This window comes from Caretta caretta, chromosome 14 (assembly GCF_965140235.1).
Source record: "Caretta caretta isolate rCarCar2 chromosome 14, rCarCar1.hap1, whole genome shotgun sequence".
NCBI lineage: Eukaryota > Metazoa > Chordata > Testudines > Cheloniidae > Caretta > Caretta caretta.
The window spans coordinates 13,255,001-13,269,459 of record NC_134219.1 but is presented as its reverse complement, the minus strand read 5'-3'; the positions used below and the strand labels follow the sequence as shown (position 1 = coordinate 13,269,459).

Below are 14,459 nucleotides of genomic sequence, written 5' to 3'. Positions count from 1 at the left end.
TTAGTGTTCTTTGCCAAAACTAAGTTGGAATTGGGAATTTATGAATATGTGTTGGTAATTTATAGAAGATGAAATATCAAAGATGCTTATATAGCTAAAAAATTAGAAAGTCAGGAAACTTATTCTAAGTCAATGTAAAATCCTGAAACGAAAACTAAATTGGAAAATGTAAAAAGGCAAGACCTCAGAAAATGAAGTGTTAATTTTTTTTGCCAAGTTTCTAAAAGTCTCTAAAAAAGTTTCTTAACTTTTAAACCTCTCCATCTAAGCATTGCTTGAGCCAAAACATCTTAAATTTGAGAATATTTTCAAGCCCTCTTCAGAAAAATGAAAACACTTGCATCCATCTTCAACTTGATCATGTATTGTTGATAGGCTAGTGAGCTAGTCACCTTCTTCTGTACCCCCACATGGGGGGTGCATCACACATTTTAAGCAACACTAGTTGAGATCTTCATAATATGATGCTTCCTTTGTTTCCTGCATGCATCAAGGAGCGGTGAAATAATTTACAATACAAACATTTTAAACTATCATTGGCCATTTGAGTTGGCACCCACTGAAATGAATGAAGCAATTCACCTCTCATAGCTATCGTGCTGGCACTGTGAAAAGTCAGTCAGACATCACTGAATCAGTTAACCTTCAAAACATGGCCAGAGTGTTTCTTCGCAACCATAAAAGTTTAGAGACTTTGTTTTTTTAATATATAAAGCGACCCCCCTCTCTCTCCCCCAAGATGGATAAGTAAAAATGGTAAAAGCTGTATGACCCTTTCATAAGCTGACCCTGTATTTCAGGAGTTGGCAAACTTCGGCTCCTGGCCTGTCGGGGTAACCTGCTGGCGGGTCGGGATGTTTTGTTTACCTGGAGTATTTGTAGGCACGGAGCCCCGCAGCTCCCATTGGCTGGGAATGGCAAACCACGGCCACAGGGAACTGCGGGGCTCCATGCCTGCAGTTGTTCTAGGTAAACAAAACGACAATGTATTAAATATTCAATTCAATGATTTCATAGAGTTTAAAATCATCAAATTTTGGTGTAGACCCATTTATAAGTCGACCCCCGCTCTTTGATGCGTCATGTTTTTACCAAAAATATTCGGCTTATGAACAAGTATACACGGTAATTAAAGTTTGACATCTATCCATTGTCACCTCTGACCCTCCCTTACCCCACTAGTCCTTTTGCACCCCTCCAATGGGACACAAAGCATATTAAAGATTTTGAGAAAGTCAGAAATCCTGCTTGAAATGGAAATGTGGCTACAACCTTTATTGTGGTGAAGACACTTAACTCTCCATAACTGAGAACTTTCTTGCTAGCAACGATTAGTAAACCAGAGTCTGTTCAAGGATCTGTAGGTTCTTGGCTGTCAGCAGCTTCTCTTCTTTAAATCTCCCCCATGACAGGGAGTTTATCTCAATAGATAATTTCAGAGAAAAGCAACAGATTATCTTCTGAGCTACTAAACTACTTGATTCCTGGAAGCTCACATGTTTAAAGCTGGACCTGATTATAAGCAGTTCTAGCACCAGAAAGAAATTAGAGGAGATATTCCCTCCAGCTTGTATTTGAAAACAACAAAAGCAGTTAATTTTTCTTAAGTCTTCCTTGTGTGATGTTGCATTTACACTAGTTCCTAAATCACTTTCTTTAATTCTAATGGTCTTGTATGCAGAAGTCAGAGAGGTTGCCATCCTATAAAACCATAGCGTAGTTCAAGAAAGCTATAATTCAGGAGTTTATGGAAGTCTTTTCAAAACCTAGTATGATTCTAAATACTCATCTGCATTGAGTTAGCATGGTTAGTCTTGCAGTCTGTGAGAATTTGTTTTCTTTTGAGTTATTTTTCATACTAGGCATAATGTGTAGGCTACTTCATAATAGCGCCAAGTTAAAGCAAGTAATTATAAGCTCTTTTTTAAAGTTGAAATTCGTAATTTCACAACACTGAAGAACAGTTGATAAAGTAAGAAGTAGTAAGTGCCTTAACTGGCTCCAGGTTAAAACTTTTCTGTTGTTCTTTGCTCTAACCACTACCTTCTCTTCCAGACAATTGAGAGCTTTGCAGCTCAAGAAAAGCAAATGGAAGTTTGTGAAGTCTGTGGAGCCTTTTTAATAGTAGGAGATGCACAGTCCAGGGTGGATGACCACTTGATGGGAAAACAGCACATGGGTTATGCCAAAATTAAAGCTACTGTAGAAGAATTAAAAGTGAGTATAACTTCTGTAATTAAAGGTAAACTGAAATTCTTTCTATATAAACTATTTAAGAATCAAATCATTAGCAGAATGCTTACATACATAAACTCAGGTTCTCAAAATCCATTTTTTGGCAGCCAAGCATTGCCAGCTTTGAATTATTTAAAGGTGAAAGGTAATTTTAGCAATGGCACTTAGGCTCCAAAGTGCCTAGGTCCCTTTTGAAAATGGGACTGAGACTCCTACATCACTTATGTGCTTTTGAAAATTTTACCTAAAGTACAAAACAAAAAATGAAATTCAAATTGTCTGGTTTTTTGTGCTGAATTCCCCCGCTAACCAGGCTGCTGAAGGTATTCAACACAACATGGTTTCAATTAACTTTTTTATGATTTTTTTTTTTTGTGTATGAAATGCTCTTGGTATATTTCCTGGTTCACACTGGTATATCCCAGTGTGCAGTATCCAGAATATTACAAATATATTGATTAAAGTATTCGCTGGAATAAGTTAATTAAAATATTCTGTGTTCATTCTTTTATGACAGCCCGCAGACAGTTGCCTATGGTTCTTCCCTATAGACAGAACAGAAGGGTGTGACCAGCAAGCTCTTTTTAAATACATGAGATATCACTGCAAAAATATCTTACGTCTACTCAGGGACGCACTATAATGAAACATTTGGAGTGATATAAAATAACTACAAGAATGGAGTTTTCATACCTAACAATTTTCTATGTACAATATCCAGTTTACAAGGATACCTGTTTGTGTGTTTTTACTTTAATGGAAATATGTTAATCACATACGAACATAGAACTCCTCACATTAGCAGGGTGTTATCAGACACTGGAAATCAATATTATGCCAAGCAATTGGGGATGCACCATGGAATGGTAGCCTTGAGTTGGTGTTAGGCTCCTGAGAACTGAAGGTTTCAGAGTAGCAGCCGTATTAGTCAGTATTCGCAGAACGAAAAGGAGTACTTGTGGCACCTTAGAGACTAACCAATTTATTTGAGCATAAGCTTTCGTGAGCTACAGCTCACTTCATTGGATGGATCTCTAAGGTGTCACAAGTACTCCTTTTCTTTTTAAGAACTGAAGCTAAACTCTACTGCAACGGAACTCTGAATTTATGAACTCCAACAGAGTTTAGCATCATCCTGGAGAAACTTAAAAGTGCCACTCAGCTGGAGTCTGAAATATGGGATGTATCCAACTTTAGTTAGTTGAGAGTTTATTTTTGTTTGGAATTCAGAAAATTTTCTTTCTTTCTGCAAGGCCTACTTTGTGGGGTCCCCAAGTCTTTTTTTTAATGTTAAATATTAGGTACTGCCCAAGTGAATGAACTACCCTGATGAATAAAGGACTTGTCCAGCTGACTTAAGTGCTATTAGGCAGGTTGTGCTTTGGTTTGACAATCACGTGTAACCCATTGAAATCTAATATGCCTCCTCGTCCTTTTATAGCGGTTTCGTGATGCCGAATAATTTCCTCTGAATAAATTTTATCTTCATTAAATCCTTGCTGTCAACACTTATTTTTTGTAAGGAAAAGTTAAGAAAAAGAACCGAAGAACCTGAACGTGATGACAAGTTAAAAAAAGAGAAACAAGAGCGAGAAGAGAGAGAAAAAGAAAGGGAGCGTGAAAGAGAAGAGAGGGAAAGGAAGAGACGACGTGAGGAAGAAGAAAAGGAAAAAGAGAGGGCACGTGACAGAGAAAGACGTAAGAGAAGTCGTTCCCGTAGCAGACATTCAAGCAGAACATCTGACAGAAGATGCAGCCGGTCACGGGACCACAAAAGATCAAGAAGCAGAGAGAGGAGGCGAAGCAGGTACCTTAATTAGGGAGTATTGACTTTTCAAGTGAATTTATAATTGCATTCCATGCATATGAGAACCTCTAAACTATATGATTTCAGGCTTCCACCTGTAAAGGAATGGTTGCTGTCAAGAATTTTGTTGGTCGATCGAGGCAAGGACCTATGCTAACTTGATTGCATTTCTCTGTTTTGCTGTATGTAACAACTTTTGAATACCACATCCAGTTGATCCAAAAAATTCAGGGAATGTTCTAGACATCTCCTGTACTGACAGAAAAGAAATAAGAATTGTATGAAGAATGGGGGCACACAGAAGCTCTAGTATGGGGAAAGAATGTGGGATAAAGGTATGAGCAGAGAGGAATTGGGGGGGGGGGGGGGGAGAGGTGTACTGAGCCCCTGGCGTGGGGTTGTGTTGCATGACTGTTTGAAATAGAGGGATATGAGAGAGTAGCACAAAGGGAGCTTGTGAGAGAGAATGAAGAAACACAAAGAGCCCCTTGTGTGTAATGTACTCAGCCTACTGATGCAACAAAAGCCTTATGTACACTTACGGTGGTGTGAAGATTACAGGCGCTACACACCAAAGTGAAAGGCAGGCTGCGTCCACGCTTGTCACTGATTTGTAGCTGTGTGGCAGTGGAAGGGTGCTGGAGCTTTTCTCCACTGCCTCTCTCCTGCCAGAGCCTTTTGCTGCGGCAGAGAGAGCCTCTGGCAGTGAGACACTACACTGCTAAAAATAGCAGTGTAGATGTAGGAAGCACTACTTGGGCATGCAAAAAGCCACCATGTATGATCTATATCCTCAGGTTCAGATGTGTAGGGTGCTCTACTTGACTCAACCATGCCTCACTATCTACACTACTGTTTATACCCATGCTAGCTGGGCATGCAGCAGGTGTAATCTACATACCACTTAAGTGTAGACATTCCTAAAGTTTTGCAACCCTTTAGTGGTATATAACTGCAAAACGTTTAGCCTTATTTATGAAAACACTTAAGTTTCTCTGTATTCGTAGTTTTGGAACATAAGGAAGTACCATTATCTCCCTTTTACAGATGGGAAACTGATGTACACAGAAGATACATGACTTGCTTGCAGTCATACAGGAAGTTTGTAGTAGAGCATAGCATAGAACCTAAGTCCCCCCTCTCCATTTCCCACCCCATCCCCGCCACCCCCCCAGTCCTGGGCTACACCATAACTACTGAACCATGCTTCCTCTCTGATTTACATCTCAGTTGATCAGAAACTGCTAACCCTATAATGGAATAGGCTGATATCAATCTCATTCAACCCCAGAAAATACTTTATTATAATTCATATCCAACACAAAATACAGATTTTAAAAATAAAAATCTAATTTTGTACCATTAAAAATTAAACAATAAGTGAGCCAAAACAGGAGGTGCATTCAAACCATTGAACAGAATATGACTTAGTTGTTCTAAAAATGTGAAATCAGTTAGAGCAGACCTGCACAACATATGGGCTGCATTTGGCCTGCGTGGGCTCACTGGCCCGCAGGGGGTGAGTAGGCGAGCCGGGCGGGAGGGGGGATGACGAGGCGGCGGGGGGCAGGTGAGCCGGCAGCGAGGCAGGGGTTGTTTCCACGGAGCGGGCGGTGCTGGGGAAGGGGGGGGTTGTTTCCATGGGGAGGGGGGATTTCAGCCCTCAGCTGTTTCCTTTGGAGTAATATGGCCCTCGCCGCTCTACAGATTGTGCAGGCCTGAGTTAGAGGAAGCTCTAGGAATCATCACTCTGGATCAAACTGCTTGTCTATCAGGTCCCATATAACCTCTCCAGAGGTGGACAATTCTTGCTGTTTCAAAGGATGATTCAAAAGAGAAACTGCTATGTATTAAAACTCACCTCCATATTGGAAGTGGATGAAAACACCATGATTTTATATATGTTGATGTTGTAAGCATGATAATTGACGTACACTTCCATCATAAAGTTTAAGTATTAATATTTTTAAAGCTCTGATTTAAAAATCAGTTTTAAAGCTTTTCCTGAGAATTATTTCTTATAGCTGTGGATGTTTGAATAAGGGAAGAAGGCAGAGAAGGGTGGACAGAGAGCTTGTGAAGTACTGACAAATGTTCCTGGAAGGAAAGAGTTTATAAGAAAGACTTGGTATTCCTCATAAATATTCAACCTTTTCTTACAAACCGGCATTAGAGCAAAATGGTAACCTAGTGACAAACTAATGAAGATTTTTTATTTTGAGTTGTAAACAACAGCTGATATTTTCTCTCTCTTTCAACTACTTCTAAATGTAAGGAGTCGAGATCGACGAAGAAGCAGAAGCCATGATCGATCAGAAAGAAAACATAGGTCTCGCAGTCGGGACAGGAGACGATCAAAAAGTCGAGATCGGAAGTCCTACAAGCACAGAAGCAAAAGCAGAGATCGAGAACAAGACAGGAAATCTAAAGAAAAAGGTTAGTTTGTGTGAGATCTTAAGACGTGCAGAACTGATGTTACCCCCTAGACCTATACTTTCAGTCAAGGACTGAAAGATCTCTTAGGATCCCTTTAGAGATTCGTAAGCAGCCTGTATGTGTCGCTACTACATGATTTTGAGGCACTCTTCCCTTTCCCTTTATACCCTCCTGCCTCCTTGCAAAATGTGTTTTGCTTACTTACCTAGTGTTGTAATCCTCAAAGAAAAGGACACTACTGTGCAGTTCCCAAGGATTTTAGCCCGTTGACACCTGCTGGCTGTTTGGCTTTGGAAAACCCCACACATCACTCTAACTCTCTAAATATATTTGATTGCATCTTCTACTGCTGCCTTTAGAAGTGAGTTCTCCTTATTACCCTTGGACACTTCTGTAAATCTTAACTAGCTTCTCTCGTTGGTATGTATTTTGTTTTGGGTTTTTTAGCTGGACAGTCTTATGACATCTTCATTTTTTGTATACTTCAATCATATCCTCTTAATTTTCTTTGTCTAATAAACATAACCTTAGTTTTCCCTAACTTCTGAGAGCTTTCGGCATCCTGGCCTGCAACCGTACCATCTTAGGTTGTGATTCCATCAGGTTTCATAAATGAAGCAAGATCTGGTATATGGAGGATCTTGAAGAAACACCAAATTGTTCCTCAGAATTGTTTTATGGCAATACATGCTATGTCGAGTGATAAAATTAATATTTAGAAGGTGGCTCTCTTCCCTGTGGATCGGTACTGATTCAGTGCTCAAACACAGTCTGCTGTTAGGTTGTGCTATGCTACCGGAGGTTCCATCATTCATAAAAGATGTAAAACGGGTCGTGACCACTTGTGAATATGAAAGATCCATAGTACTTTTCATAATACAAAGCTGTTAATTCCATATCCTCGCTAAATTCCCGTTTTTAATTTTCTCTGCAACTTCATTTGGATACATTTCCTGATCTAAACCGTTTTGGGCTGCTGTGTGCTTTCAAACGGCTGGCACGTTTCACAGTAGAAACGGCTTCATTTCAGTGGTGGGTAAAATTATTCCTATATATCTATAAAGTACTTGGAGATCCTCTGGGATGAAAGGTGCTATATAAATGTGGATTATACGTTAGCCTATTTGCCCTGCTCTAATTTTTCCATTTCTTCAGTAGACTCTGTGGATTGGTTCTCAAAATATGGATAACACTTCAGATGTTTTTTTGCCTGACTTTTTTTTCTAGGCCAGTATAACTTTTCTGATGTATACTGTGATGCATTTCATTATTTGGTTTCCTCTCCAGTCTGTTCTGCGTAGTTGTGAGCACTCTGCAAGCTTTTATGCTTTGCTGCTTGCTTGTTCACTGTTGTACGTGGTTAGATCTCATGCTAGGCCTGTAATGTATACCCGCTTGTAGCTTTCTTACCACCTAATATGTCTGTCTGTTATTTCATTGGTCTAGATTATAAAGCAGACTTTTGGTATTCAGTTGGAGGAGCCTCTTTAATCCTTCACTAATACTGTGTGTGTATGTATGCATACTTATAACTTTATGCAGTAGTTCTCAAATTGTTTCCATTATTGAGCTCTCAATTAGGTTTATAGCTTCACAATTCTTCTTGATAGTTTTATAAATAGGGGTGTAGTGATTTCATTTAGTTAAATTTTGCTTCTGGTCATCGTTTTGTTTGCTACTTACTACCTCCTTCCCTCAGGACTGAGAACATACATGAGAACATAAGGACGGCTATATTGGGTCAGACCAAAGGTCCATCTAGCCCAGTATCCTGTCTTCCAACAGTGGCCAATGCCAGGTGCCCTAGAGGGAATGAACGGAACAGGTAATCATCAAGTGATCCATTCCCTGTTGTCTATTTCCAGTTTCTGGCAAACAGATGCTAGAGATACCATCCCTGCCCATCCTGGCTAATAGCCATTGATGGACCCATCCTCCATGAATTTATCTAGTTCTTTTTTGAACCCCGGGATAGTCTTGGCCTTCACAACATCCTCTGGCAAAGAATTCCACAGGTTGACTGTGCGTTGTGTGAAGAAATACTTCCTTTTGTTTGTTTTAAATCTGTTGCCTATTAATTTAATTTGGGGACCCGTAGTTCTTGTGTTATGAGAAGGAGTAAATAACACTGCCTTATTTACTTTCTCCGCACCAGTCATGATTTTAATAGACCTCTATCATATCCCCCCCTTAGTAGTCTCTTTTCCAAGCTGAATAGTCCCAGTCTTATTAATTTCTTCTCATATGGAAGCAGCTTCCAATTCCAATATATCTTTTTTGAGATGGGGCAACCACTTCTGCACACAGTATTCAAGATGTGGGCCTACCATGGATTTATATAAAGGCAATATGATATTTTCTGTCATCTTATCTATCCCTTTCTTAATGATTCCCAACAATCTATTCTCTTTTTGACTGCCACTGCACATTGAGTGGATGTTTTCAGAGAACTATCCACAGTGACTCCAAGATTTCTTTCTTGAGTGTTAACAGCTAATTTAGACCCCATAATTTTATCTGTATAGTTGGGATTATGTTTTCCCAATGTGCATTACTCTGTATTTATCAACATTGAATTTCATCTGCCATTTTGTTGCCCAGTCACCCAGTTTTGAGAGATCCCTTTGTAGCTCTTCGCAGTCTGCTTGGGACTTAACTATCTTGAGTAGTTTTGTATCATTTGCAGATTTTGCCACCTCACTGTTTACCCCCTTTTCCAGATCATTTATGAATATATTGAATAGGACTGGTCCAGTACAGACCCCTGAGGGACACCACTATTTACCTTTCTCCATTCTGAAAACTTACCCTTTATTCCTACCCTTTGTTTTCCTATGTTTTAACCAGTTACCAATCCATGAGAGGACCTTCCCTCATATCCCATGACAGTTTACTTTGCTTAAGAGCCTTTAGTGAGGAACCTTGTCAAAGGCTTTCTGAAAATCTGAGTATACTATGTCCACTGGATCCCCCTTGTCTACATGCTTGTTGACCCACTCAAAGAATTCTGGTAGGTTGGTGAGGCATGATTTCCCTTTACAGAAACCATGTTGACTCTTCCCTAACAAATTATGTTCATCTATCTGACAATTTTATTCTTTACTATAGTTTCAACTAGCTTGCCCAGTACTGAAGTCAGGCGTACCAGCCTATAATTGCCGGGATCACCTCTGGAGCCCTTTTAAAAATTGGCGTCACATTAGCTATCCTCCAGTCATTTGGTACAGAAGTGGTTTAAATGATAGGTTACAAACTAGTTAGTAGTTCTGCAATTTCACATTTGAGTTCCTTCAGAACTCTTGGGTGAATACCATCTGGTCCTAGTGACTCATTACTGTTTAGTTTATTGATTTGTTCCAATGATACTTAAATCTGGGACTGTTCTTCAGATTTGTCACCTAAAAAGAATAGCTCAAGTTTTGGAATCTTCCTCATGCTCAGCCATGAAGACAGATGCAAAGAATTCATTTAGTTTCTCCGCAATGGCCGTATCGTCCTTGAGTGCTCCTTTAGCATCTCGATCATCCAGTGGCCCCACTGATGGTTTAGCAGGCTTACTATTTCTGATGTATTTAAAAATTTTTTGCTGTTACTTTTTGAGTCTTTGGCTAGCTGTTCTTCACATTCATTTTTGGCCTCCCTAATTATATTTTTACACTTCACTTGCCAGAGTTTATGCTCCTTTCTATTTTCCTCACTAGGATTTAGCTTCCACTTTTTAAAGGATGCCTTTTTGCCTCTCACTGCTTTTTACTTTGTTGTTTAACCATGGTGGCACTTTTTTGGTTCTCTTACTATGTTTTTTAATTTGGGGTACATGTTTAAGTTGAGCCTCTGTTATGGTGTCTTTAAAAAGTTTCCATGCAGCTTGCAGGGATTTCATTTTTGGCGCTGTACCTTTTAATTTCTGTTTTAACCTCATTTTTGTTTAGTTCTCCTTTCTGAAATGAAATGCTACAGTGTTGGGCTGCTGTGGTGTTTTCCCTGCCACAGGGATGTTAAATTTAATTACATTATGGTCACTGTTACCAAGCGGTCCAGCTATATTCACCTCTTGGACCAGATCCTGTGCTGCACTTAAGGACTAAATCAAGAATTGACTCTCCTCTTGTGGATTTCAGGACTAGCTGCTCCAAGAAGCAGTCCTTTAAGGCGTCAGGAAACTTTATCTCTGCATCCCATCCTGAGGTGACATGTACCCAGTCAATATGGGGATAGTTGAAATCCCCCATTATTATTGAGTTTTTTATTTTAATAGCCTCTCTACTTTCCCTGAGCATTTCACAGTCACTATCACTGTCCTGGTCAGGTGGTCGGTAATATAGCTCTACTGCTATATTCTTATTATTAGAGCATGGAATTAGTATCCATAGAGTCTCTATGGTTCATTTACTATTTTTACTTCATTTGATTCTATGCTTTCTTTCACATATAGTCCCACTCCCCCACCAGCATGACCTGTTCTGTCCTTCTGATATATTTCGTACCCTGGTATTACTATGTCCCATTGATTATCCTCATTCCACCAAGTTTCTGTGATGCCTATTATATCAATATCCTCATTTAATACGAGGCACTCTAGTTCACCCATCTTATTATTTAGACTTCTAGCATTCATATATAAGCACTTTAAAAACTTGTCACTTTTTAGCTGTCTGCCATTACATAATGTAATTGAATGGGACTTTTTTTCATTTGACTGTTTCTCATCAGATCCTACCTTTATTTTATCATCTTCCATCCTCTCCTCCTTACTAGGACATAGAGAATCTCCATTTATAGATCCTCCCCTAAGGGATGTGTCTGTCCAAACCGCATGCTTCTCCACATCTGTTGGTTTTCCCCCAGCCTTTAGTTTAAAAACTGCTCTATGACCTTTTTAATTTTAAGTGCCAGCAATCTGGTTCCGTTTTGGTTTAGGTGGAGCCCATCCTTCCTGTATAGGTTCCCCCTTTCCCAAAAGTTTCCCCAGTTCCTAATAAATCTAAACCCCTCCTCCCTACACCATCTCATCCACTCATTGAGACCCTGCAGTTCTGCCTGTCTAACCGGCTCTGCATGTGGAACTAAAAGCATTTCAGAGAATGCTACCATGGAGGTCCTGGACTTCAATCTCTTACCTAGCAGCTTAAATTTGGCCTCCAGGACCTCTCTCCTAGCCTTCCCGAAGTGATTGGTACCTACGTGTACCACGACAACCAGCTCCTCCCCAGCACTACAAAGTCTTTTCAGCTCCTGGTAACCTTAGAGGTGTAATACTAGATTTAGGGAAAGGAATGATCTGTTCAGTAAACCATCATAGTATTAATAAACAGAATAGGACTGTGGAACAAGGCTGTGATGCGTGTTTTTCCAGTAGAGGGATACATGCACTCTAAAATCTAGAATGAATTCTGCATTCACTGCAGAGAGCAGGGAAGTTTATTTTGCTGCGAGGTAAAATGTTTCTATAGTCTACTCCACCCCCAGTTTTGCAAAACTTACATTACATTACATTATGCATAGGGTACTTCAGTATTTAGTTTTAAAGGTCCAAGCAACAGAATTGCAAGAAAAAGAGACACTGTTAATGTGATGCCAACTCTCAGTGCTCATTTCTTGGGCCCAGAAGCAACACTCCATTGTCTGCAGCTGCTCTATGAATGCCACCTTTTGCTATGTCCCTTAGCACTCTGTCCTTGAAGAAATCATCATGTCGTTGTTGTGTTTCTTCCTGCGGGTTTGCAAATACAAGAGGATCATGCATCCTGTATTTGCAACATTCATGAGCACAGTGCAGAGCTATGCAGTCTTGATGATTCTGTTAGAGGTGGTGAACTCTGAAAAGTGCCATGTTGGATTGTGGGACTTCTTTTTTTAAAGGTGTGAAAATTAAGGGATGTGGTTAGCATTATGGGATGGCAAATGTTGTATGCTGGGAACTTGACCCCCTAGCTCCCAGAGATCCCTGCATGACTCATTCCACAACACCTTGTGAAAATTTCCCAAAAGGCATTGTGCTGGATGGTGGCACATGGCACAGTGGAATACCTACCGATGGTGCACCACGCTTTGTATTGACACAAGCACTCCTGGTGAGTACACACAGCACTGATGCAAGCAACTAAGTATGCACACGTAGGAGCGATGTACTAACTTCAGCAGCTGTACGCCAACACAGCTTTCATCAACCAAAGGTTTCAGTGTAGACATGGCTTTAGTCTACTTTGTGTGCATGCATAGTGTGTGTTCTGGATGCTAAGACTCCTGCCATTTGAATTCTTGCTCTTTTTTGTGACTTTACAGTAGTTTTCATAGTTACTGTGGGTCAGGATTTTAAAGTGAGCAGCAAAGGTTGCCTGAAAATAATACTTACATAGTGCCTTTCATCTCGAAATCTCAAACTGCTTTACAAACATGAATTAAGGCCCCATGCTACTAATGGTTTTTGAAGCTGGGTAAACCGAGGCACAAGTTGATAGACTTTTACTCAGTGTTCTAAAATAAATCTGTGCCAGAGTTTGGACTAGAACCCAGAAGCCCTGACTTCCAATTCCCTAATGTCTGTACCATAAAGTTGCTAAGGTTCTGAAAAAAGTTATATTTAAAATTTGAGACAACTGGTTCTTCCTTGGTTAAACAAATCTGAGTTACACCTTTCCTTGTTCCTTTGAAATGCATGACATTACCATAAACATAGGTTGACAGTTAGCTTAATCTAAACTCTTGATATGCAACTACTTGCAAAGGAGTTTTTTTACCTCCAAACTATGACTTGCATTGAAGAAATTAAGCTAATTAATAGTTATAGATGGAGTTGGTCAAAAAACTTAAGTTTCCACAAAATTGTTTCCATTTTTGTGAGCTTCTTCCGTTCTCTGACCAGCCTTTGTCAGGAGGGATTGATATTGAAACATTTGCTCACTACTTTCATTGGTCTGGTTCACAAATTTTTTTAAAAAAAAATTCATCCGTGATAGTGATGTGTCCAATGTTCAAGCTTAGCGACAGAGTTCATTTATTTACTACAAAAAAATTGACTAATGAGCACATTTCATTCAGAGCGTGCTTTCCATGAACATCAGGTAACTTGAGTTTTAATGGTAAGAATTTACATTGGAAAGCAAGCTTCAGTTGCCAGTGCAAATATTCATCCAGAAATAATTGTGCATTCATTCAGTCAAGAAACAACCAATATTAGGTGATCTTACCTGATGAATCATAACTAATCAACATAAATCATACAGGGAGCCTACAAAAATCTACAGAGAACTATTTGTGATCTATCCACAACAATAAATAAAATTTTGTGAGATAATTTTGAATAACTGTGAAGGAACTTACTTTACTATCTGCTTGCAGCTATCACTGGTGCTGAAGGGAAGCTAAATTCATTACAGATTGTTACAAATATTTGCTCAGTTCTCATTAGCAAACTCCAGGAGCTATGATGTAATTTTCTTGTTCTTCAGGTCCTCAAAGTCGGGGGTTCTTTGTATAGCTTCATCTTTTGTACCACAGGCTAATGTTTATATCTTCCAAAAAAGTTCTTTCCTATCTGTCCAAACCCAAAAAACTGCACACTCTGCACATCCATAGGGCTATTATGATCTATCATATTTACATAGGCTAGAAGATCAGATTATTGGACTGACTACTAGTCCTCTGCAGGGAAACAAGACTTCTGTTCCTCAGTGGATCTATGTGTGCATCGGAGATACCTATAAGGCACAAAGAGAAGACTTTTCAACAAGGTCAGTTAGAGTGCAGTCCACCTGAGTAGCTACAATACTGAGGGCAGACAGATATGCAACACTATCAAAAGACTTCTCCAGTTAGCTATTTGGACATCACTAAATGCTCTTTCCAAGCACTATAGGCAGGATGTGCTTCTTCAGTTCCAGTGTTTTTTAGGCAGTTGTCCTGCCTCTTGTGGGTTTGCTTTTGGCTGTTTTTCCTTGCTGTTTGGTGGTCTGTCCTAATAAAACTTGTGCAAACTTTC

At 39.6% G+C, this 14,459-nt stretch overlaps 2 protein-coding genes across 8 annotated transcripts in view; one reads left to right on the top strand and one right to left on the bottom strand.

Annotated features, from left to right (window-relative positions):
• Window positions 1-14,459, top strand: part of LUC7L3 (LUC7 like 3 pre-mRNA splicing factor) — a 41,783-nt gene that overhangs the window by 23,186 nt on the left and 4,138 nt on the right. For all 7 annotated transcript variants that reach the window (XM_048818088.2, XM_075119252.1, XM_048818085.2 and 4 more), the window contains exons 7-9: window positions 2,056-2,217; window positions 3,759-4,042; window positions 6,318-6,478. In XM_048818088.2, coding sequence (XP_048674045.1) covers window positions 2,056-2,217; window positions 3,759-4,042; window positions 6,318-6,478 — 607 coding nt within the window. The remainder of the gene's footprint in view (window positions 1-2,055; window positions 2,218-3,758; window positions 4,043-6,317; window positions 6,479-14,459) is intronic.
• LOC125621320 (ankyrin repeat domain-containing protein 40) overlaps window positions 13,447-14,459 on the bottom strand; it is a 20,576-nt gene continuing 19,563 nt past the window's right edge. Inside the window, exon 7 of the transcript XR_012664903.1 lies at window positions 13,447-14,178. The gene's annotated coding sequence lies outside the window, so the exon portion shown is untranslated. The remainder of the gene's footprint in view (window positions 14,179-14,459) is intronic.